A 27,012-nucleotide genomic window follows, 5' to 3' on the forward strand; every position below is an offset into this window, starting at 1 on the left:
GACGGTATGGTAGTTGGGCGGGCGGGGCGCCGGGCCAGTGGTGCGGGCNTTGCGGGCCCGGCCGAGCAAGCAAGCCGCGCGCGCCGCTTCATACATAGACCCCGGGAAATGTATCATCGACCCCATGTTACTCGTAAGTCTCCATTTTTTACATGCACTTTACGACGCGCAACGTCATTGATTTTTTTACTTTTATGGAGTGACAACCACACAGATATGGATTAGAGGACAACCATCAGCGATTGTGCGAATACGATGGTTGAAGGATGCACATTACACACGCAACCGTGGACTATTAATGACGTATGCACTGACGTATTTAATGGCGCGCCACGGTGTAACTTTACAACCTATTATATTTTAAGTGGAGGCCTAAAATACTACTACTGAGGCCAGTGGAACGATTAAATCAATAAACATGCGCGATCTTGCTAAGTTTTTTACGCGAAGACTTTAATCAATTTGAATACTTTACTACAAAAAATCAATTATTTTTAAATATTTCATCATGTTTTTGCCAATGGCTGTACTTAAGCTTTTTTTGTTCCAGCCACTGCCATCTAAGTAAGTATTCTTTTGAGAGCGTCATTTAATTGAGCAGTTTGGCGTATTCACTACGGTTTCTGAACTTAATCTACATTGTGGTGATCCATTTACTCCACCTTTCGTTGTTTTTCCGATAGATATGACAAGAAGCGTGGAATAACTATTACCTACTACCTGGCATTATCATTTAAATTAATGAATAAAGTAATATAAATGTTATAAATGTTGGATCGAATATTATTAAAGCTACACTCAATATTATTATTGATCATTCAATCACTTTAACGAGCAATTCAAACCGTTTCATAAGATTAATTACTTTCGCAAACATAAAATATTTGAACTAATTACTAGCATTGGTGACAGAATAATTTAATTGACGTATAAATAAGTCAACTGCCTACCGCAATACCATATTTTTTCTTTTACAATCGCCCTAATTAGGAGAATAAATAATATTTCGAAAGCTATGGATACGTAACTTTGCCAAATTGCCGTAATATAATCTTTTTTTTTCACTTTACAAGAAATTGACAATCCCGTTATAAAAAAAAACATCACTCTTTATACAGTAGGTAGTAGACACTAGGCAATTAACACAGTAATAATTATTTAGATAACATCAGTTTTGATACAATTTGTAAGATAGTGTATGACCGCTCTCACATTAGACTACCACAAAAAACTACAGATTTTATTATGTTCAAACTTCAAAGCGAATTAAGTAAGTTATTTGAATAAACAATAGAGACATCCATAAACTTAGCTGTGATTCTCGTGCAATAGACACAAACTTAAAGAAAAAACTCTTGACACACTAAAATTTTAACTCAATCGTGCTTTCCTCGTTTGGTAATCTACTGGTTTTATGTTTTTAGTGGGATCTTGACTTCATCAGCTTCTTACAGGAAACCTTATTTCCATGGAATCCATGATTATTTCATGGACAAAAGAACAAAACTCATGTTCTTGAACTCATGAACAAAGATCTTGTTATAGGATTCGGCCTTAGCAAATCAAGAATAATAATTTTGTTTGTTTGCTTTTTGAACTCTACGATTTGCTATTGGCAATGAAAAAATATATTTCTATCATCATCTAGTTCTGAAAACTGTAAACGACTGAAAGAATTATCCTATGAAAGATATTCTCCCAATATTTTAAATATCCATGACTTAATGACGTTAAACATTTTTGCCAATTTATAAGGATTTTATTAAATTTCATATTTACTCGTAATCTTTACGTATACAGCTCCACTTCTAAAAGTCTTTAACCTCCAAATGAAGATACTGCTTTGAATAAATTTGAATCACTATCAGTTTGGAGCTGATAAAAAAGAGTTTCATATGCATTAACAATACATAACCGAGCCAGTTTAATTTACAGGGGTAATTGAGGCAACAATTAACGATCTTTATCTAGACTGAAAATAATGTAGAGGTGTTGTTTATTAAGTTTTATTTTGATGATAATTTGAGTTCTGTTTGGCTTTTATTATAGAGCAATTATAATGGTTCCTATTATATTATAATTGTAACGAAATGCAAATACATAATTAAATAATAGATCTGTGATGTAAGTGAGCAATAATATTTGTTTTATAAAGTGGCAACGGTTGCGTTGTAAAACCTTTTTGTACTTTTACTTTTCACACGCTCTGTTCTACAGTAGGTTAATTAAGTTAATGCAATGAGGGTTTTCGCGAATGAAAGATCCGCTAGATGGCGGGACGTGGATGTATGGTCTGACTGCTGCGTGATTGGTGGATTTTGACATATCTGTCAATGTCATGTCAAAAATAACCAATCATGCAGCATTTGGACCTCGCGTCTACGTATTGCCATCTGGCGGATTTTTCATTCGCGAAAACCCTCATTAAACTTTGTTTAATTATTTCGTCTACATATAGGTAGATAGAGAAAGAAAGAGACATTTGCTCAAGTCTACAGTTTGTGTACCTAAGTTACACACATGAAATATTAATAAATCAAACCAACATAATATTAACAAAGAAATAAAATAGAGCCTTTCTTTTCTTTTAAACTGTATCTCCCTTCAAGATGATTAAAATGAGTAAATTGTACATAAATTGCTTCAGAGGAAAAGCAGTTGACCATACATTCATTAAAAGGGCAATTAAAAGAAGCATTTAGGTATCTTATTTGATCAAATTAAATTAGTCCTCTGACGAGTCAATCCACTTAGCCGTTTCAGTTAATTTACAACCTCCTTGATTTAAAAACATGGTTTTTGTTAAAATAATAAGAATTAAAGAAATAAGGCACGTTAAAGTACTGGTGGTGGGTACTTAGTGGTTTATGTGAGTGTTTATAGGATAATTAAGGCAGCAAATATAAATAACGTGTAGTTAGTTATTACCCAAAAAGGTGCAATGCGTAAAAAGTTAGGGTAGAGTCCTGCGTACCTCAGATACACCGTCACATCATACCACGTACAGGCAGCTTTAATTAATAACAATAAATAAATAATAGCAGTTCTAATTAATAATATTTAAGAATCTAGTTTAATACAATAATAATAATTATTTTTTAAATTCCTCCTCTCCATTGTTGTTGTGCCATACAGGGTTCATGGTGATCCAATTATATATTTAAGACCTAATGTACACTGTGAAATGCAATAAAGATTTGAGTATTGAGTATTGAGCTTCAAGTAGTTCGCGACACCCAAAGTAGTCAAAAAGTTCGCAACATGTCTTTGTTATAATTGGAATAAGGTTGTGTTAAACTTTTTGGCCACTTTGGGTGTCACAAACTATTTGACGCTGACTGTCATCAGAATTACTCCTGCCCCCTTAGACAAAACGCACTTTTTGATCGAATCGAAAATCGAATCCGTCAAAACTCCATACAAAAAAGGGGCTTTTCAACCACTTTTCGACTGGTTTGCGATTATAATGTACACTTTGTCTAGACCCACTGATATAATTTCCACAAGAAGTTAAAGGAACTTATACCTACTTGGTATTGTTTTAAAACAATGACTTGCAATTACGAGCATTCAATGATAGTTAGGTAGGTACTACTTGTACATTAATTTGATTCATTTTATGGCCAGTGAGCGTATCATACTCGTAACAAAGGTTTGCCTTTATTAAACAATGGAACCTGCATTTATGTTTAAAAATCAAATTAATTTATTAATTTGGATATTTGCGGACTGGAAGACGTAGCGTGGGCAGGCCTCCTACAAGGTGGACCGACGATCTGGTAAAGGTCGCGGGAAGAGCCTGGATGCGGGCAGCGCAGGACCGTGCATAGTGGAAAACCTTGGAGGAGGCCTTTGTCCAGCAGTGGACGTCATTTGGCTGAAACGAACGAACGAACGAACGTCTGCATAAAAAATACGAGTTTAAAGTTGGTTTACTTAATCAATTGCTCAAAAATATGTTATTAAAAATTTGTTCATGGTAAATACCATCCCATTTCAACAGTTTTTCCTATGAGATGTTTGATTTCATTTTGTCTTTTGCTCTTAGAAGTGATATCTTGATAAATATAATAATGACATAATAATGTCATAATTACCAAGCTAATATGTATTATTTTAGCGGTATATTGATACACGTAGGTGGCTAGACGGATAGGGCCGGTGCGCGTGCCACATTCCAGGGAATGTTGACTCGCCCGACACAAAGTAACCTTATGGACACAAGTCCCAGGCTATGTAGAGGCAGCAAAGAATTTATACTTAAGGTTACACAGTTTTTAATGTCATTGTTACGGAGTAATATCTCAGTGAATATTGATTTTCGAGAAGCGATTTTTTGGCGGAATTATAACCTAATGAAAAATTATACTTGATTAACAAATACAGTGAACTTAAATGAGTGCTGATCGTAGTTGATTTCAGGGTACGTTATTACTTGTTAACATAATCTTGCATCAAAATTTTGCATCACTTACCATCAGGTGAGATACAGGCCAAGAGCTTCCTCGCTGTGGATAAAAAAAATTACAAAGTTCAGATAATGATATCAGTTTATCGTGAGGCAAGTCTTATCCGTGATATCCAACCCATTTAAACCATAGTTTAATAGTTGTTAAAATGCAGTTTAATTTATGGGCCTGATATTCTCATAGATTAAAGCCTCTTGCTATAATTGTAGTATAGAATTACATTAAAACACAGCGCATATTATTACGGCGCATAGGTCCTGTAAAAATACTGTCGTAGAAAATAACACTAAAGTGTCCTAAACAATCAACTGTTCTTTTTCCATTCCATCCATTTGCAGAATGATTGTTATTTCCAAGATTGCAATAAACCTACCACCACATTCCCCGCAAAACTAATTGCAACATGGAATTACCTTAATTTTCTGACGGTAAGTCAAAGATGCGCGAGCGCAGCGCGGTGTTTACAAAGCGCGCCGCTAATTGCTGACGCGACGCCTTTCAGCTGATCTTGCACTTACCTTCGCGGATCTTGGTGGAAAAGTTTCTACTTGATATCTTCCATGATGAGTATAGAAAGATACATCCTTCTGCACCATAGTGAACTGACGTCAATGATGAAAAAATCTACCGAAAAATCCGATTATTTACCTTATAATTCAGTCAATGCTGATAAAGTTGCATACTTAATAAGTACATTTTATTTTACTTTTAACGGCTACGGCATCCATCCATAGAAGCTAACATCATTAAAATAAATTAAATAATTTAGAATAGTTCATGATGATATTCAACTACGCATACAGTTTTGATTGATCGTTTAAACAAAATATGCAGAACTTAGTTAATTTCAAGTATTTTGATCTCTGAAATTCCAGTTAACCTTATCTTTGCAAAAACCCTGCAATCCCAAAGTCTGAAAGCAATAACGTCGCTCGTATCTTCGGTGGCCAATTCGAAATGTTCGATACGAAACCGCAGGGCTACTTCAAAATGCCGTTTTGGTTTTTCGGATCTTTCTGTCACCGTCGCTCATGCTGGCATCTAGCTTGACGTGAGAGGGATAGCAACATTCGAAACCTCGGATCGTTTTTGGAGTAACCCCCCAGATTGTTTCGGTACGATCGGGTTTAACTCGAGTTTATTGCGTTTCGCGACCCCGTCGTAAACTTTAATCAGAGACTACCGCATCTTGGATTGTTAATCATTTATTTTTTGCTTGTATTTTTTAACATTTCGAACCAGATTTAAAGATTTAAGAAAACCACGAAAGACCTTTTGTCACATTCCGGTCTTTCGTGATTTTGTATTAAGAAAGCTTTTTGATTTTCTTCTAAAGCAATGACCTCTTGTATAATCTTCACGTACACAAAGCTGATATAGGAAAAACAATCAGTTAGGCGCACTTTAGGCGGTATTATCGCTAGAGTTAATTCTTCTAGACATCATGGGTAGAAATTATATCTAGGATTAACTTTTTTTCTTTTTTTAGTCGATCTTCTTTAGACACACCTTAATAAATATCTATAGAAACATAATTACTTATCCTCAACCTTGCCAAGACTAACTACTTATCTAGATATTTCTAATAATTGTCATTTTAGTTATGAGTGCTTATTATCTCAAGCGTATCTACCACTCTTACTTTCAAACCCTTCCCGAAACGCATTTGACCTACTCCAAAAAAAGGCGGTCAACAAGCAATTTGAAAGGAATCTCGCACCCGACGCGACTCATTCACACAAACAATAGGCCCGATGCTGATCCACAAACAAACAGATCGCCGAAAACCGGCAAAAGGGTTTATTTAAATAACAAAGACGATTCGGTAGCAAACTTGTAAAAAGCTTTTGCACGGTTAACGTAAATATTTATCCCTAGAACAAAACTGAACAGGCATGACGTTACAATATGGCCCCTTGCCTTTCCCTTTCAATTTTTTCCACCGTTTTAGGAAACCCTTCCATAAACGCTACTGTTGGCTGTACTGATTTGCATAACATTGGACAAAACAATAAAACACAAGTTTATTTGAACGCGAAAAGTGAAAACGAGGTTCAAGGTGAAAAAGGTGATGGTGCCCAGTTTGCCAGTCGAAGTTTCGATTTCAGTTGCTCACCACGTATTTTTTGTTGTACGGTACAAGTAATAACGTCTATTGAGTCAAGTGAAAGTTAGTGCCTAAACCTGTACCTGTAAGCACTAAGCCCTAAGTGGGATATGTCTGCATTTCACTTGCCGTTAAGTTCGATAAAAGGAAGATTCCGTACTTAAATAATGAGTAAGTTATATCCATATATTCTTAATATCTATTACTTATCTAGAGCCATTAGGTATTTCAAAAAGTTTCTTAACTATTTATTTAGTGACTGTTCTAAATCCTGTCTATTCACTTTCTTCGTCCGATCAGCTGATGGTCCGTTATAATTCGATCTCATTTAACACTTCACAAATTAGTCCTACGTTAACTCTCATGGAATTGCCTGTGGGTGCAATAAACGATGAACGGTTGATTTGAATGCAATTCTAAATCTCAAACTGCTATTCGAAATTCTACTTCAAAACCTTTGTGGTAGAGCTCAAGTTTCGTAAGCATTTTTTTCGTTGGTTAAAACCGTTTTCCTTCAAGCTCTAAAAGTAGTGAGGATCTGTTAATAAGCTGGATACACACGGTGTGTTTGTACGTTTTGTTACGTCACTTTGTGCCGGCTTAACGAACTCATATTCCAATATTTACGATAATGTGTGTGACTTTAGGACTAAGTATTTGTAGTTAAATATTAGTTTATTGTTCGTAGTTTTGAACTAGTTGGCGGTATGCTTCTTAAACACTTCCCAGTTACGTGTAGGTGTCAAATAGCTATAAAATATAACAGACTATGGAAACGATTTATCCTTATGAAGTAATTGTATTTGCAGTTGTTTAATTTAAGTACTCATCAATGCAGTTTTTAATCAGCGTTAATAATTGATGACGGCTGATTATAAAACAGATCAAGATTAGGTATAAAATAAAATGGTACCTAAGTACTTCACACATGAAAATTTCAACAAGTTTTACCAATGTCTCAATTGATGAAGAGCAGTCGCCCGGCAAAAAGTTCGTGGACTCGATTCTCATATAGGGCAATACGTTTTTTAAGTTATTTAAAATTTCGAATGGTACTTATATTTGTAAGTAAATAATAAGTATTTATTTAATCTTGAAGTATTTCGCCTTACAACGTTACACTCTACGCTACACACCCGCCGTGTGCTCTCACCCGATTAATGTTAATTCTAATAAGGCTAATTAAAAACCTTAAACACGCTGGAATCAGGTCAACGTATAATAATACTGGTCATAAAGCCTGTTTCCACGTCAGCTGTCTGAAGCCAAATAATAGATGCGGTTTGGTTTATTGAGCCTCATATAACTTGATGGTGATCTCCGTCGGCCTGTTAGTCGATTTTGAAACACAACCGAGACAAGTCACTATGATACTTTAATAAACAGATATTATAAATATTAATTTCACTATTTAAAAGACGTATGGTGTTACTAAAACAGTGCGTGAGTGAAGATTGAGTGCGTTCAGGATCTGGAAAGCATGAAAGGAAAAGGACTGCACCGACATCAACGTCTAGGTAATCAACATGGTCAGTAGGTCTAGTCTCTAGTTGTCTCTGTTATTCATCACGTTATCTTATCTATACTTCTATACTAGTCTATATCTATACTTCTATACTCTATACTAATACATATTATTATAAATGCGAAAGTTACTCTTTCTGTCTGTCTGTCTTGCTTTCACGCCTAAACCACTGAACCAATTGTGGTGAAATTTGGCATAGAGATAGTTTGAGTCCCGGGAAAGGACATGGGATAGTTTTTATCCCGGTTTTTGAAATAGGGACGCGCGCGATAATGTTTTTCTGTGACAGATAAAATTCCACGCGGGCCATGCCGCGGGCGGAAAGCTAGTACATATCTGCATAATTTATATTCACTTGAAACAACAACACTCTATTTTCATTTTCTGCTCTAAATGCTTCTCAGCATTTCAAAATGCTATTTCCTACTTACATTGAATGAAAATCTTGAAAAATGTTATGTGCATAATCAGTGACAAATGCAAAGTTTTCCTTCAGGCTTTAGCCTGAAAGTGTATTTTTTTAGCTTCAATACCTTATCTTTCAGACACGCACTAAAGATAGGAGTACCTATGGTAGCATTTAAAAAAAGATTTATGTACTTCTCTTGTCACTGGCCTTTAGCAACTTTCAACAAAGTTTCACATGCAATGTAGGTCCGTCAACAAAACATTTCGTTTCGTCAAATGATGCACTTAAGTGCAATGCCGTGTCCGAAGATACAGTGGCTGCAACAATGTCATTATGTGGTGCTCTTGCAACTGTGTACTAAATTGGTATAGTCGGTTGCAAAAATTGGGAATTCGATTTAAATGGAAATCTTTTCAATCTACATTTTCATTATCTAAATGTCATAATCTACACCCTTAGCTGTAACTAAATTGTTGAATAGGTATAAATTCAGTTTAAGTGACCTATTCGTGTCTGTTAGTATCTTTTGTCGGCCGTTTGGTGTAGTGGTTCGAAACGGACTACTATTCCGGAGGTTGTGGGTTCGATTCCCTCACAGTACAAACATTTGTGTGCATGAACATATTTGTTTGTATTGGTCTGGGTGTTTTCTATGTATAATATGTATGTATTTACAAAAAAAAAATATTTAAGTATGTTTATATCCGTTGTCTAGTACCCATAGTACAAGCTTTGCTTAGTTTGGGACTAGAAGCGCAGTGTAAAATGTCCAAGGATATTTATTTATTATTTATTATTATTATTATTTATTATTTTACTTTCGCAGAAAGCATTTATTAAGTTCCTGCCTACCTGAAGTGCATAATACCTACTTATTATACGCGCTGAAATTATAGATAACAACATTAAGTAATTAATAAAAGAAAATTTTCAACGCCGAACTGTTTAATTGTTAACAAGAAAGCAATCTCGAAAATAACAAAGCAAACTGCAGTACGTTTGTATATTTAACGTTTCTTTAAAATTTTCCATATATTAATTTAGAATATTGAATTTTAATTCACATTATTAGTTATTCTTTTGTCTTTCCCAGTTCGGTGTGTGTAATATTTTACAAGAGCTTCCTATTTCATAACTATTTTACTATTCCGATCACAAAACTGTAGGTTTGGGCATTCCCACATTAGTTATTTACTTGCCAACGCGTGTTTTGCGAGCGTGTCAGTTTTCACAGTTTTTCAACAAAAAATTGTAAAGATAGAGCACCCGTGTCAGTGTGTATTTATTTTGGTAAACAGTATTATAGTTAAAAAATATATCCATCTAAAATACTAGATTCTGTTTCTACTTTTGTAAAGAATACCTGAATGTGAGAGCAAGTACGAGTAGAGTCGTGGTTTCAAATTCTATCTACATACTTACATATTTTCTTTACATAACTGTAGGTATATAATCCTAAATACAACCACAAAAAACCTTCTTAAACCCCACATGTCGCTATCGGAAATTACTTCGATGAAATCTATCCTCATAAAACTTCCAAAACGCGGCGCATTTCTACTTTTTTACATGTAAAAATAATATTTTATCAAGCGACCCGGGTCGGCGTTTGGACCTATCTTATTTTTAATCTGTGGGGATATTTTTAAGTCGATAAATTTTGTGCCGGACGNAACCAATTAAAAGAAAGTGGACTGTATTACGAAGTATTCGACATTTAAACTATACAAACTTTATAAAACGAAATAACTATGAAACAACTATGAAACAAAAAACGAAACAATTATTTACAGCTATAAGTTTCTATTCGGGGCCGCCCGTCGTGCACAAATTTGGATGTCACGGCACATGTGTAGGTACGATAAGGGTAGGTCTCCCCGCCTCTCGGCGTCGTCGTAAAATATTATCTGGGCCCAGACATTTACGGCTGGCTTGAGATACGCACCGTGAAGTATTGGTGTATGTGTGGGTGGGTGTAGGTGTGCTTAGTCAGATCTCAAAATGGCGCGCTACTTTATTTTCAAAGTAATATTTTTAGGCTCACTCTTTACTGGATTCTCTTTAAATACTTACAACATAGCTGATAGCGTAGTGTCGCTTTATTTAGATCAGCCTTATTAAAAGCTGCTACCTAAGCTAAGTAAGCTATGCCTTTTGTTGCCGGCTTAAATTACCATTTGCACAAAACAATCATAGAAATATCTTGCAATTGATTGCCAGAAGATGTAGAGTTCTCAAACATTACCCATTTGTCAGCAGCGGGCTGCATCATGAATCATATAGCCAGCTGAAAATTTTACAGAATCTGTGTTTTTATAGCCGCTGTCACAACAAATAATTAAGTAAATGTAATTAAAAAACGCTCTATCGGTGTCTTTGTTAGACAGTTTTTATGTAATAGATCAAATAGATGGAATAAAACTAAGTGCGTGTTCAACCTTATACGATTGTATGGGACCTTTCCTATCTGAGTTCAATTCGCACATGGCTCATTTTTCACCACATCTGCATGCGGTCCTAACAAAGCTATAAATTGCCACCCAATGCATTTCTATAATAATTGTATCATATCGGCGCGAACATTTCAATCTGATCTATGTGATCTTTCGCTAACTCAGACAATGGCTGGATCCATTTCGATCAATCGATCACCGGCGTTGTCTGCGGGTGCATTCATGGTCCATACCCATCGTCGTAAAACCCCGCTAATGCCCCGTAATATGTCGCTCCGCTTGCTCTATATCTTTATTAACAATTCTCCGCCATAGATCCCTTTCAAAAGCTTTATGCCCAAGTTACGACGCCCTTACAACTTTCCTTTCATCCCAAACTATTTTTCTGAAAACACTGTTTTCTTTATACAATTTAATATGCCATATTTTTGTTAAGTGACTCCACTATGTAACAATGTTGCCAATAATAAAGGAGATAAAACATGAGTGCGGACATAATTCTTGTTCTAAAGACAGCTTATAAATCATTTCTTTTTGCGTTACTCTTAAAAAGATTTGCTTTATGAATTTCATATGCACGCGCGACTTTGAATATGAATAAGGATTATAACATTGTATCTGGAATTAGCAGATGGGTGGAATTAACGTTTGAGTTCGCACGTTTAGATGCGTTATGTATTTTTAGATTCGTGTGAAAAAAAGATCGTTTTAATGTATCGGAACGCGGGGCGGGGTACGAAGATTTATCTTTTCCAATATGGTGCCTGTGTGGGAATGTGAGGCCGCGTTCTTCTCATTTGGCTTGCGAGCACTCTTGTTCGAGTGCTTTTTTATTTATGAAGATACGCTCTAATTTGGGTTATTTCACGTCGAGACGAAATGTGGTAATGGGCTTTTTGAAAGGTCGAACACTCGATTCGACAATCAACTTGAGTGTTTTATTTATTCGTGCAGTCTCTTTGGCGACAGTAGATAGTTTAAAGACTACTTATGTAACAGGAAAAATATAAGTACGCAATAAGTATAAGTTTAGTAATATTGTAATAGGTAAGTAGATTCTTTTTAAAAATATGTCTCACGGATTTTTTAATCTGAAGGCAAAACATAACCGTTATTGGCTTTACCAACACATTTTCAAAACACAATTCACAAACATTTCTTTCATCCTTCACAAAATAATTCAAAAATGTCCACCCTATCATCCAAACCAGAATCGAATTCCAGCATTGACCTTAAACGCGAAATGATCGTGTCGCCGTTATTCAGATTGCCGCCATAAACTCATTAAGCCACATAACCGGCCAATCGAGCTTTCCAATCATGAAATTAAAATTACGTCCCCTTTACTGCCAGCCGTTACGACCTGCGAAAAAAGGGGGCATAAATAAAAAAGGGGGTATAAATAACACACCTTCAGTGCACGCGAGGCGGACGAAGGAATAAGGTCGTAAATAACCGACTTATGGCCAGATCGATAGCATTCATTACGAGAAAATGTTGCCAAGTTCTGGCGTTTGCTCGTTCGCGGTTTTGAGCCATGATTAAGCATACCTAATTATAAATCAACGCGCTATTTGAGGGTTATGAGCTGCCTTTTGAACGTGTTAAGGGAACTAATTTTAAAGTTATGGGATAAAACTTCAACGTAAATCAATGGTGATTCGAACTTAAGAGTGTTTTTTGTTTGCTCAAGAACCAAAATTGATGTTCTTTTGTATTTGTTGAAGCTTTTCTAAATTTATACCTAAACGAGTGTAACAATTTGAACCCAGTAATTGCTGGAACTACTGAATTCAGTCGCTAGAAACAAATTATATTATTGTTTCATGTCTGACAAAACTGAAAATACCTACTTACCTAATGAAAATTGACTTTTCCCCAATGAGATCAACAACAATACCAAAAAACTCGGTTTTACTTAAGAATCTAACTAAAAATACCTACTTACTCTCTGAACAAAAATACTTACTGAAGTTTGACTCCTCGGCGGAGGGCAGCCGGCCGGGCTCGGAGGGGCCCGGGCCGATCGATGCAGCTCTCGCGTCGCCCTGCGATTGCACCTCTTGCTTAGGTAGATTGCTTTTTCGTATGTCGGGGTATTTAAGAACCATTTACCTTGATCTTAAAATTAGTTCCATGAAATCACTGTAAACTACTTGGCTGAAAGTTTCAAAATATAATCTGAAAAAGGTGTTTTTATTGAAAACCATGTTATTATGGATAAATCTGAAATTCAACACTTTCAGGGAATTAACACGTTTAGGTAGGTTGCACCAGAGAGTTTTCATGTTTCAAAAGTTCTTAAATCAGATTTTTTTATTGTACCGAAATCTATTCAGGATCATTTTGTTTCCGTTTTTACAAAGTGTTTTAATATTGTTGGAGTTTCGTAAATAATCGAGTTTGAAATAACTACTTTCGTAAGAGGTAAAGTTCCTATGTAAAACAGCCATCAAAAAACCAATTACGGGTAAGTAAATCCTCAAACTCCACGTTAATTTATTGTCTCCTCAACCAGCCGAATGCGGAGGGGAAGTAGATAGGGGACGAGGGGAGATAAAGGGGCTCCGTAGCTAACGAGGAGTCAAGTGATAAGGCAAGTGGCTCTAATCAGTTTCAAAGATATCTACTTCGTTTTATGTGTAAGTAGAGGAGTTATATCCATTCAGTTCGTTTTCCTGGTTTTAATAACTAGGTGTGATAGAGAACTGGAAAACAATTTGGCTCGTACTTTTGGCCGTAGTTTTCTTTGAAATACGTAATATGTAAACGTCTTATTAAAAAACCTACGTACACTACTTGTTTTCAGAATGTTAACGCCTAAAGCGAATATATATAAAGTTAGTTAATGCAGTTGTGTGTATTATTTTAAAGTATTCTATTGTACCTACGAGTAGACGAATAGGCATAGGTACCTAAGCTCTTTTCAAAACAAAGTGACACGCGATGTGTGCCTTGAAGGATCCAATTCAGCTTTTTATCAATAAGTATCATTCAATTTGCATATCCGCATGAATCGCAGTCTTCCAAGACAAGGGTCGTTGTCCGCTGGAGTCCTTTGAGCGCGCAATTGTACCAATTAAACCTGAACAGTCGAAAGTGAAACGCGTTAAAACGGACCGGCATTGGAACCTTTTTTCCCCAGCAGATTTACATATTTATTGGGGCACATTTTACGACGGACCCAGAAAAAAGCCCCGCTCGTTTAATGGACAAAAAGGGTGGCATGTATATTTATTTTGTCGCATCCTTTTTTACGTGCAAAAGGACGTGAATGTTTTTTCGGCGTCATGGCACATTTGGCGACACACTTTGCATAAAAATATTTGATCGTAAACTCTATGCTGTTCACGGAATCGGGACGCATATGTAGAAAGTATTGGATTCATCTCGAAATAGGGTTTTATGAAGACAGATACGACGCGAAGATTGAGATATGAATGCGCGATCGAGCTGTTTGCTATTAATATTTGATTTGTGGCATCTGCACTGTGTTGAAAGCGAACAAATAATATTGTGCTATCAAATCCAGATTACATAGCTGGAGTTCGCTATAACAGTCTCTCCTAAATTACTATTTCTTAGCAAATCTGAGGTGGAATTGTGTAAAGCAATCGTAATCATTTGACAGTGTTCATAACGTACGATAGTCAGTTAAACAAAGCGTTTGACAGAATAATCGTACGTTATGAACTGTCAAATGATAACGATTGCTTTACACAATTCCACCTCTGATCTTATTATACGAGTAGGAAATTAACATACGGAACTTTGTATCAAAATCTGTGATATTTATTGAAGAAACATACCTTATTTTTCTCGTGCGCATCCCCAAATTAAAATACCGAAATCTAAAAAGTCTACCGTGTTTTCTTGTGATGCCATGCTGATATAAATAAAATGCCCCAAAATGTCGGTACTAAACCCACCCAGGCATAAATTAATACGAAAACCTGTTTGGAAGGAAACTGTATATCCGTGGCTCCTTAGGCAAGTTACCCGCCGACCCCAGAGTAAATTATGCAGCACGTTCATAAATAACTCAACTTACAATCAAGCTTTAATCTGTAACTTTTTCAGGTATACTTTAGTTATATTGTTTTTACTTTGATATTGAAATTATGTAGTAGATATTTATTGCCCAAAGAATATATCGATTTTCATCGGTAATTTATACCTTACACTCCGTGATATGGGTCCCAGTTTTATGATTTGAGCACATGGGTGGGCCCATCGTTGTAGAGTTTGTTCGTAAATTATTGAAGCGATATTTTTAATTAAATCCTATATTAAAATGCTTTTAATTTTTAAGTATTTGCCAATTCATCAAAAGAGTATTCAGCACGACACATTAGATTTTTAAAGCCCTATTATGTTTTAGGTACACTTGTTTTGCTGCAAAAGGTAAAATCAATATTTATGGTTTTCAAATGTGTAAGTTTTAAAAGCCTGAATAATTTCTTTGATATTATGAGCTTTGAATGTGGTTTTTAATACTTGCAGATAATTTATGACTGCATTTAATTATCCAACAATCATTTATCATTATGTTGCCTCACGTAGTTTGTTAGGTATGCAAAATAGAGAAATTAAATATAGCATAACAAATAATACATTAATTTTGCTTCTGTATTTTTTCCGTGACTTCTTAGGTGTGGAATTCGATTTTTAGAGTTGGTAGAGCCTTCTTATATATAATTACGAATAGGTATAGTGATTTTTTCATATAATATGCAGTAGAAAGATCAGAATAGAGAATGTAATTTGTTGTATTTTTAAAAATACGATACACAAAAATTATAAAGTAACTTGACACCCACTTCAGAGTTTTTAACAAAACAGCCAAATCCTGTCCATCAAACATTGTCTTTATACGACACATTCATCAGATTTTAACTTGAAGCATCAAAATAAAGCCTCCGCGTCCTTCACCGTTAATCCTACCATTTACTCCAATGCTGGGCGACGGCAGTTCTGGAATGCACCCAGTAAATCATGCGGAGGGCACTAAAACGCGCCTTTAGTGCTAACTAGGGTGTCCAGGCGGCTTGAGTTCCTAAGGACAGCCTGCAGAACTAAGAGATCTTCGAGCTAGCTGAGTCAAAACGCAACATGCGTTTGGATAGCTTACCTTTTTATGTGCTCACTGATTAGTAGTAGGCCCATTATCTAAAAGTTGATTCGCTAGAACGTATCTATCACCGTCCTTCAACCAGCGCTTAACAGTTACGTTGTACGAGTAGGTATGTAGACACCAACAATGAAGCTACTCGCTCACGTCGTCAATGAAATTTTAAACCTCTCATTAACTTGGTCTGTAGATATTTGTTAATAATATTTGAGTTTTTGACTCCTGTAGAGTCGGGCGTAATTTAAAAGAGAGAACGAGTAAATTTTGGAAACCCTATTGCCACATGAGTGGTGCCATAAGCTGCTATAAGGCGATATTGTCCGTCGTAAACTTGTAATTTTGTTGTAGCTAAATCCACAGGCCTATCTCGCACATTGTTTTATCTAAAATGCTTTTAAAGTGCTAAGATGTCCCCTCTACGAGGCACTATCTCTGTTGCGGTAGAGGGTTGTCTAACTAGATATATTGTCCTGATTTGTAAGGCATCTCCTGTCATAAACGTGTCTAGAGACCGTCTATACAATTTATTGACTTAAACTATTTGAAAATATCTAAAATGAACTTTTTATGGATGTTAGTCACTATTCTGATAAGACACGTTGGTTTTGTTTCATATTTCTCGAACTCTTATGCCCGTTTTCACCATTAATCCCTAATTTTAAGTGACCCCTATGAAAACAAAATTCCTGTTATGTGTTACTATAGGGGTCACTTAAAAATTAGGGATTGATGGTGAAAACGGGCATTAAACGCCTATACCTTTAGGTAGTATTACAGACATACAAAATCGTTAATTCCCCAAAAACCTCCCCGGTGTTCATTAATCAGTGGATTAGATACTCGGATTATTTACGAGCACGTCTAAAACGTACGGAATTTAATTTCATTAGGGGATTTTAGTGAACCATGTTGTCGCCCGCTGCGCCGGGGCAGGCAGACCGGCGTATTTCACCCAGCTGTCACGAGCCGGCCAATCGCGTTCGAGCGTTACCCAGCGTTCCAACTTTAAAAATGGTGGAGATAATATTCATTGTATATTATTTGTGACAGGTCGTTATTTTGATTTTTTATCGTTTCCCGCTCTGTGTATTCCTCGAGACACCTCAGACCCGTCTTGAGTTTTGATGATGTCTCATACTTTATGTCACGGATTAAACTGGTAAACTTTAGTGCTGCGAGTAATCTATGTACGTGTAGATAGGTATAAAGATTGCCGTTCTATATTTTCTCCGGACGAAGTCAACTACTAAAAACTTCCATAAAACAACAATTTCAAACGGGCCATTTGGCGCGGGAAAAACAGCATCCCGGTTGGGTGTGGGGGGTTTTCCTGGGGTAAGGGGGTCCAAAGTGAAGCCTGCTGGTTTATGTCGCGGAATTACGACTTAGACGTTTCAAACAATAACTCCCCCCATAAATACGGGCCGATTCCTTCACGCGTCACTGCGCAGATTGTTTTCCTTAGCTCGCCCGAAATACACTACGATAAAAAAATACATAAAAAAATCACATTAGACACTCAATCCATGAAAGCAATCTAGCGATGTAATTGAACATTATTTATAGGCAACGAACTGACTAATATTTTTGTACCTACTTAGCTACATATTTTGCTGACATTCTAAAATACCTATTTTTGTACTGAAAAAAAATTTTGGTGGATACGTTTTCAATAAAAATCATTCATAATTATGTTGCCCATTTCTAGGCACTTCTCCCGATTTTCACTAGACCATATTTCCACCAATTGCCGTTGTTTTCTTGTCTTCCGCTGCGGTAATTTCCACTTAATTTTTATTTGTTACCAAACCCATTTCTGATTATTTTCCCCACCATTTCCACCGACACGTGGCCCTACCTCAGGAATTCTCCCGACCTCGGACCTGCCCGTTCCTAATCTAGAAAACCTAATAAAAAGCGGTAATAAAAACGCGCGTTTTCACGTGAGCTGTAAAAATATGATAACGTTCACGTTCGCCCGCGATCCGAGAGCCCGCTGGGAAATGTTTGGGTGGAACAAAGCTTATGAAAAACTGGCTAAGTGTAAAAAATATATTAGGAAAGGGTTCTACTGTGTAGTAAAAAGAATATCATAAAGCTTTATGTATTAAATTTTCCTCGACTTAAGCTTTGCCCAATAGTTTTCCTGACGTGGAAATCTGGTAAGTTTTTCTTAAAACGTGAAACCCTGTCTGTGGTTGCATGAGACCCATGTAACAATTGATTTCTTTTGTATCTTAATTTGCTGGTACTTAAGCTAGGTTACTACTAAAGATAAAAAAAAAATATAATAATATAACCGTGCTTGTCCATGAAATCGTTCGAATTAAAGTAGGATATAATGGCGGCTGTGTTTTGTGTTTCTCAAATTATAAAACGACCATGTTTCTCAAATTATAAAACGACCATAGAAAAAATATTTGCTGACGGATCTCCAAAGCCTGAAGTTAAGATAACACGGGTCTTGCATTAATTAGCCTTTTGGCAGTCGAAATAGATAAGGAAAGAATGTCGAAAGTTTATATTGCGTGGACTTTTGCCTTCTAATTAAGAATTGTTTGTAATAAATTAATCATTTACTACAGTTGTGAGCCAATGTAATCTGGAAAAGGCCAGTTTTATTTATAATTAATTAGGGTAGTAATTATTTGGTCCTCGTTAAGAAACAATTACTTACTCGGTAAAAAGTCCTTATTTTTATGTAGAGAAAAGAGATAACAGATAAAAATAAGAACAATTTTTGTAAAAACATAAATTTTATTATTTTTTCAGATGCTTAGTAGTCTCAACATGGGATAAACCTAAAATAATACTGCTGTACCCTATACCAGAAAATTATTATAAAGAAGGCAGAAATAAGGTAACTTTAAACACTTTGAAATTTTATTTCCATTGAAATTTTACGATATATTTTCTATCTCTGCCACTGAAGAACGATCTGCAAAAAGCCTTAACATTAATTTTTATATCTGTGGGTTAACCCACAGTCTTAGGACTGAATCAGTTTCTGTCGTAGACTGTACAAATAACAATAATTAGAAACAGACGTGTTTGCGTGTGCGGCAGCTGCCGGCAGTAAAGCGGGGGCGACTCGTAAGATAGCTAATGGAATTGCAGATTACTCCGGGCCGCACGTTTCAAACGTAACATACAACATACTCGTAGCTACGTTTTAACGTGATATCATATATGCTGGTTTTGAAGGTGATTTGTGGGGCTATGTAGCGCGTGCCTAACGCGCTACATAGATCTCTCTACTGTTCAATGGCCCGTAGTATGACACGACGACACGCTTGAGTTTTGATTGAAAAAAATTGATTGTGAATCTTTTGAATTTTTGAATCCAACGTTGAACGTCATTTCAGGAGACTTTAGATAAAACTTCCATAATAATAAAAAAATCTTACGTTAAATATTTTCTACAAAATTTTATGGCCTTCGCACACTTGAGTCTAATGTACCTAACTTCTCTGAATAAAATCCATGAAATTGTTAATGCTAATAAATGTACCTAGGTAGGTCCAAATAAAGGAATTTACTCGTAATCTTGACAACAACCCTGATCTAAATAACTTATCCCTAGCATTAATTATACAGCATTGCCAACGGAGACAGGATCTACCGACCTACCTACACCAATTATTACTTACTGATTTATGGTAACTCTCTTTTGCCAACGTGCATTTGCGATCTTTAAGCTTAACGGGCTCCTAGAACCCTCCATAAAGGTGGATTAATATCGCCGAAAGCCCAACTTAGTTAATAAATATAAAAGCCTTCCTCCCAAAGTCGTAAACCGCCAGCCGCCCTCTCCAAGATTGCTTGTGCCAGGACCAGGGTAGATGGATCTGGCGGATTTCATTATACTTGACTGCTTTTGGCTGAAAAGTATGCGACCTGTTTCAGGAAAAAATCCTTTGTCAGAAACTTTGTAAAAAGCCTTTGTAGTATATCGCTTAAAATAACTATTAATTCAGAATCCAGATGAGACTGAAGCAAGCTTTTCAGTACGGGAAATTGTTTGCTGAAAATCTTTGTAAAGGAAATTATCTTTCTCTATTTCATGAGTAAGACAATCGGACAAAACTTCTTTACGTAGATATTGTAAGAGAGACACGTAGATATTATTATTCCACTGATTTTTTTACAAATCAGTACGTATACTTTATTTTATTTTATTAAGAAAACAAATAGGTACAACATAGTTGGTCAAAGCCTAAAGTTTTTACCTCTTTATAGTATAATAATCCTCGCATCTGGTTCAGACGACAGCACATCAGTCTATACATTTTTTTTCTGAAATAACTAGCACTTATTTACAACGACATAAATGCCGCAGTTAGCTGGACGTCTTTACATGTCTAATGCCCGTTTTCATCATCAATCCCTAATTTTTAAGTGACCCCTATGGCAACACATAACAGGAAAATTGTTTTCATAGGGGTCACTTAAAATTAAGAATTGATGGTGAAAACGGGCTTAATTTACCTTTTTATATGAAACCTCAACCACATGCACAGTCTTTCATAAATAACTACACAATCGGATACTTCCCGGACAAACCACCCACAAACCCCGCAACCTCCGAAGTTCTTCACGGGTCTTCGCCGACTGGTTTCGCTACTATCAGCGCTATGTAGATCTGGCTTCGTCTTGCTTTCCAGATAAGGGTTTATGGTCTGGTAGAAAGGATAATGTCATCTTTGATGTAAGAACAGAATTGGCCGCGTTCCGGACCCGCTGTAAAGATAGATAACTCAAGTAGATAACTCAAGTTTATATTGTCAGTCGTTTGGAGTGCCTTTGTTGTGCTTCAGTTGATTCAGTTCAGTTTTGCGAAATTGTTTGTGATAATTTAAATCGTAATGGGTAAACCACTAACTAGTTAACACGATGATCTGAACAATACTTTGAGTCTACAAACACATACGAGAACTTTTCTAATAAATAATACCAACCGAATTGAGAATCTCCTCCTTTTTGTTGAAGTCGGTTAAAAAAACTTAAATGATGCTAAATGGCACGTGTCTATCAAATTATATAATATACTAGCGGCCGCCCGCGACTTCGTACGCGTGGATCCCGTTTTACCCCCTTCATCTATCGTACGCGGTTTAGATATTTTCATACAAAAGTTTTTTCCCGGTAACTCCCGTTCCCTTGGGAATTTTGCAATATCCTGTTGTAACTAAGCTTTAAGTTTACTAAGGTACCTGCATGCCAAATTTCAAGCGCCTAACTTAAGCGGTTTAGATTTTTAATACAAAAGGATTTTCCCGCTAATTCCCGTTCCCGTGGGAATTTCGGGAATAACTAAGCTTTAAGTTTACTAAGGTACCTACATGCCAAATTTAAAGCGTCTAACTTTAGTGGTTTAGATTTTTCATACAAAAGGATTTTCCCGCTAATTCCTGTTCCCGTGGGAATTCCTAAGTATACTATAACCTGCCCAGGAGTATGAAAAATAATTGTACCAAGTTTCGTTAAAATCCGTCCAGTAGTTTTTGTTTCTATAAGGAACATACAGACAGACAGACAGACAGACAGACAGACAGACAGACAAAAATTTTACTGATTGCATTTTTGGCATCAGTATCGATCACCAATCACCCCCTGATAGTTATTTTGAAAATATATTTCATGTACAGAATTGACCTCTCTACAGATTTATTATAAGTATAGATAGATTACTATTACTGAGTAGGTAATAAAATACTAATATTCGAACTTATAAAATTAACAAAGTGGTAATAGCATTTATAAAACATTTAAGTCTGATTAATTTATACTAACTGGTCTATTAGTTCAATAAAATTCTTATATTTATTTGTATTATATTACGCGCCATAACGTCCAGAGTGCATTAATTAATCTAAAAAAAAACATCTACACAGTCATCTTCTCTTGATTATGACCAAAACTTTATTTTTCTTTATCACACGTTGCGTCGTTACATTCTTCAATAGCGGTGTTTAAACAAAAGACAAATCCTAGAGTGTAGAGCCTAAAATTAATTACAATTCGCCGCACAGTTCTTTGATGTGCCTAGTCTATTTACTAGGGAGGTAAATCTACCGCGTTGTTATTTCGTAGGGTTCGCGTTTGGCCATACATTAAGAAGACGCAGAAGGTTCTTTTAGTATGGGAAGCCACTGTATAAGTATTGACAGAAAAATAAGATAAACTTTGTTTTGTATTTCAAAAGTAGTCTGTCCTAGTTTTGTAACGACGACCATTCTTCACTTCTATGTAACTACTCGTTCCCACTGCAGCAACTCCTGCGAGTATAGAAAGAATACAGTTTAGCCATCTACTGAAATAAGCACCTTTACAGGATTTCAGCAACTGTAATAAGATGTAGCTCTAGTGACGGTTGCGAAAAGTACCTCCCCCAAGAATTTCCATTTGGCTGAAAAGAACGAATAAAGGACGAAGCACACTTATCAACGCGGAAACGGATCGTAACCACATCAACTCGAGGCGGTCAGTATTCTTTGTATGCAACTGTAACTAAACACCTCACCTCGTGGCGAAAGGCGATACGGTATTGATCCATTTTCGGCTTGGTAAGTATGTTTCGTCCTTTATGATATGTCAGTTTGGGTCTACTTTACCGACGTATACTGTGCGTAAGACCCGTACACAAAGTTGCGTATAATTTACGGCGGTAAGTTTACGGCCGCGGCCAAGTTCGCACATGCGCACCGCCGGGGCTCGAACCCGTCGTAAATATCCGCTAACCCCATCGCCAGGTATGTACCCAGACATAAATTCCAGCTTTAAAGATTTATCCTCTGACATACGAGAGTTACGAGCGTAAAATTAAAATGCTTAGTAATTAGGAAATATTATTTATAGAGAAGTTAGGCGATGTAGAAAATGCAAAACCTGTAGAAATAAATCACAGGTAGGTGAAACCTGTAGCTTAAGCATCAAACACTTCCTTTTACTAGATATTTTGCGATCATAAATCTAAAACTTATTAAGTACGTTTAAAAAAAGACAAAAAATAATAATGGCTATAAATAAAGATATTATTGTCTCTAAACACAAGTCGCCCACTTACACCAGAGCTTATTTCAATTAATAAAACGCTTTACGCCTACTTAAAGCAACTAAGTAGTAGTAGAGAAATCACCATAAAAATAACACTTAATTTTAGCTCGCAATTACGAGGCTGTTAAAGGGCGGCTGCCTGCCGACATCGCCATTACATTAGCTCTACACCTACCATGCTCACATACTAACTAGTGCTGCAGTAGGTAGGATCGTAAACGATTGCGCACATGAGCGTCGCGTAATCGTAGCGGTTACGTATCAAACGCGTCGGTTGACATGCTCTTGAATCTAATTAACGTTACCTTAAACCTCTTTTTCTTAGTTTTTTTATGCAGCATAAAACATTTGATTGCAATCATACCAGTCTAGGATGGTTACACCTGCCCAGTAAAATTAAATGCCTCCTCACTCACGCCTTGAAGAGTCTAGAACCGTGTTCTACACATTAACGGTATATTTACTTTAACCACAAAATAAGCTTTAACGTTGCTTCAAGTCTACCTAAAAATACTAATGAATCGAATAGACACTGGAGATAATATTATTATTAATATTTAAATAATTGTTAATATTATTTCTTAACTTGGAAAATAAACTAAATTTAAAACTTCAAATTATGATTGGTTGTTGTTTGTATTGAATACTAGTAACCATCAGTAACCAAACATAGATTCAACAAACCATTTAGAACTAACACATTAATCTATTCTCTTGCCGCAATAACGTAGATACTCTTAGATAATTTAAATTACCTCACATTGTTATGTAAAGAGGGCTCCAAGCCCGCATTGGTTTTATAGACAAAGTTCATTATTAAGATAATAGACACATTTACTCCCCGCGGCTTAATCTACGAAATAATTAATGACACGTGTCTGTTGTTAATTAGTTGATGCTCCTGAGACAAAAGACATAATTTAAATATAACGAAATCTACGTAGGGTATAGTGGTAGAACTTGTAGAACAAAATAACGTAGATTTTATTACGTGACTAATATTTCAAGCACCTGCGAATCGAGACCCAAAAGAAAATTGTTACCGCGGTTTCATGCGACATGAGTTAACAAAACCTTTTTTTCCGGACATAATTATCTACTTACTCAATTTTAAAAATACTTAACGATACCTACTTGTGAAGTATCTTTGAAAGAGTCAGGTACTTACCTACCCTCTTAATGTATACTGTTTTTAAAGCATGTAATTGAATTCTACGTTTTATTATGTGCAATAAAGTAAACATGCAAATGCAATTTAGATAAATTGTAGAGCGGAGGGTAGAATTTGATTAAATTCGTGCTTAGGCATTTCAATAAGATGGGTGGCCTCCACCCTCAGCCAAGACGCTGGAGATCAATATGCCTTTAAATAAGTATAAACAAATGAATATTATTGTGTTTAAAGTTAAACGCTTTTCCGTAGATTTTTATATTATAAATCAAATGCCTTTTCTACAATAAACAAGCCATTACTGTTTCTTATATACTTTATTGAGGGCAAGGGAGGATAAATATGTATATCCATACTGATATTAACTATTTGTTGACTGCAAAGTTAAATGATGTGGAAATTATGAGATATTACTATTAATTAAGACTCCCACTTTTATTGACTGAATGTAGCTTGCTACATACATAGCTTGCTATTTGGAAAATCTCATTACACAAATGTAGAGTCGCGAAAGGAAAAAACTACGCAATAAAATGCCATATACCATATTCAATCACATCTACTTAAAACGTACATAAATAATCTTTCCACGTCATTAACCACCCTTTTTCAGTAAATAAAATATGTGCTTATTCTTTATATTCGGAATAGTCGCTTGCACCCCCTAATGCGATCGAATAACGAAAGTAACGGTCTTGATAACGAGGGCCATAAACTTTGTGCCGACTGTACGTACAGGCAGGAAATTTCACTTGAGTGCTTTTTCTAGGGGATGTGACTTTGGCGTACGCTCTATAAAATCAATTTATCTTCGTTGAACCATCAGACTTGTTAATTCTTGATTGAATTTTACTGAATTTTAAGACTTTTAAAATAACCTATTAATAAGTATTTATTTTTATTTGGTACTAAGTACATATTTTATTATTATTACGTTATGAGACGGGCTGTTATTGAGTAAGAATTAACCAGCAAAAAATTAGAACCAACATCTGTTTAGTTTACAACACATTTATGGTGTTCCAATGCCGCGTTTGTGTAAAAAAACCTTATTTAAATATTTTTTTTTTACTTTCATGAGCATTAAAAGCTCAGCCTTTTGAGATTCTCTCACACTTAAATTATTGTTATTGCTCTAGCTATATGCTCATATCTAAATCTAGCACACCTACCTACCTATGAACGAATACTTGATTATCTATGTCTAATATCTGATGAAAACTCGCAAGAATTAATAATTTCCAATTTTCTTTTTCAGAACATTCAAGATAATTTATTGAAGAGCCAGAAACGAATGCGGAAATACACCCCCGCCTTTGTTCTCATTTTACATCCAACATCCCGGCCCGATTTACCTTCATTTGCACCCTTTCTTTCGTCTCGCTCACTCCTATGCGATATTGTATTGCTGTCTGGCTCTGGTACTAAAATGGCGGATGCTGTGAGAATGCGGAGTTCCGAGGGGTGGCCGAGGGTGACTGCAGGGGTGAAGTTTGAAACTTTCAAGCGAGCGAACTTTGGGAAATTCTTAATGGATGTAATCAATAATGTGGATTTGCTTTTATTCTGTTCATAAAAGCTGTTTTAATCTGTGAAGCAGAAATTAAATAAACATTTACTTTATTATGAAGGAAAAAAATTAAATGTAACCTGAGCTGAAAAGAGTGGATTTCGAATAGGCTAAATGTATAAAATTATCTAGTTTAGTTTGTTTTCATGACTGTTCTTTAATATTCAACCCACGCTGTAGTAGTATTTTTACATAGAGACGTTTTCTGTGCATTATTATAAAAAATTGAACATTTATTTTTACAAATTGATTCCTAGTACAGTCGCAGAATGAAAAGGTTCGTCAGTTTTCAAATTGATTCCCTCAACGAATCGCGAGCACATATTACCTTTTGAGACTATTTTACAGAATAATCTCGAGTTAGAGAAAATAATCTTTAACTGTTCGTCAGTAAAGTTAAAAATTATTCAGATCAAAGTTGTTTGACAATTAACTTGTCAAGAAGATTATTATGACTGAAAAACTAAAACCTTCTTGTTGGTTCAACCTGCCATTATCTATTAAATAAAAAAAACTACACTTTGTAACATTTCATTGATGGGATAGAAAAATAAACAAGCAAAACCTTATTCGTTAACAAACGTCATATTTATTTAAATGTTAGCAGCACTGTTTCTTGCACGGTTATGTTGGCAGGTTTGACTCTTACAGTACCTAGTGCAAGCGAAAACCGACACTAAGGTGACGAACCTTTTCATTCCGCGACTGTACATTATGTATGTCGTACCTATATACGAGTTTGTAAGCCAGCCCATAAGATCTGATACTGTTAAACTCGATGTGCCGTCTGTACATCGCCGGGGAACCATAACAACCGCAACCGTACCCTGAGTGGAGTACGTAGTAATTACTGAGGAAAGCATTAAGATCCAGTGGTCGCTAATCAAGACTTGATGGCCGGGGAATACGGCACATCCTATTAGCCTGACCAACTTTAAGGAAGTTTCTCAAGGGAGCTGGAAAACGGTCTTTAATAATAAATACTCGGTGAAATTTGAATAATCAGAGCGAGGCGTTTTGCTGGAACTAGATTGAGTAAATGTAGCTATATTCGTCGTATGAACAGTATTCTGAGCATGAATATTGTCGTGTAATCGTATAAATGTAATTCGTCGTATTTC

The 27,012-nt window shown here is 35.9% G+C and overlaps 1 protein-coding gene across 4 annotated transcripts; it reads left to right on the top strand.

Moving 5' to 3' along the window:
• The first annotated feature begins 55 nt into the window (after positions 1–55).
• Positions 56–26,147, top strand: LOC114360259 (uncharacterized). 4 transcript variants are annotated; one of them, XR_003656496.1, is made up of 2 exons: positions 56–133; positions 551–564. XR_003656496.1 is itself a non-coding variant. In XM_028314879.1 (2 exons), exons 1-2 carry the CDS (start codon positions 125–127, stop codon positions 25,895–25,897), a joined length of 327 nt encoding a protein of 108 aa, XP_028170680.1. In that variant the 5' UTR covers positions 88–124; the 3' UTR covers positions 25,898–26,147. The 4 variants fall into 4 exon arrangements, 1 of the variants encoding a protein (XP_028170680.1); XM_028314879.1 differs by lacking the exon at positions 551–564 and adding an exon at positions 25,580–26,147 and having other exon boundaries at positions 88–133; XR_003656494.1 differs by lacking the exons at positions 56–133; positions 551–564 and adding exons at positions 6,572–6,747; positions 25,580–26,147.
• The last annotated feature ends 865 nt before the right edge of the window (positions 26,148–27,012 follow it).

The sequence above is a fragment of the Ostrinia furnacalis genome, unplaced genomic scaffold (genome assembly GCF_004193835.3).
Source record: "Ostrinia furnacalis isolate ACB-3 unplaced genomic scaffold, ASM419383v2 OfSCF4915, whole genome shotgun sequence".
NCBI classification, from domain to species: domain Eukaryota; kingdom Metazoa; phylum Arthropoda; class Insecta; order Lepidoptera; family Crambidae; genus Ostrinia; species Ostrinia furnacalis.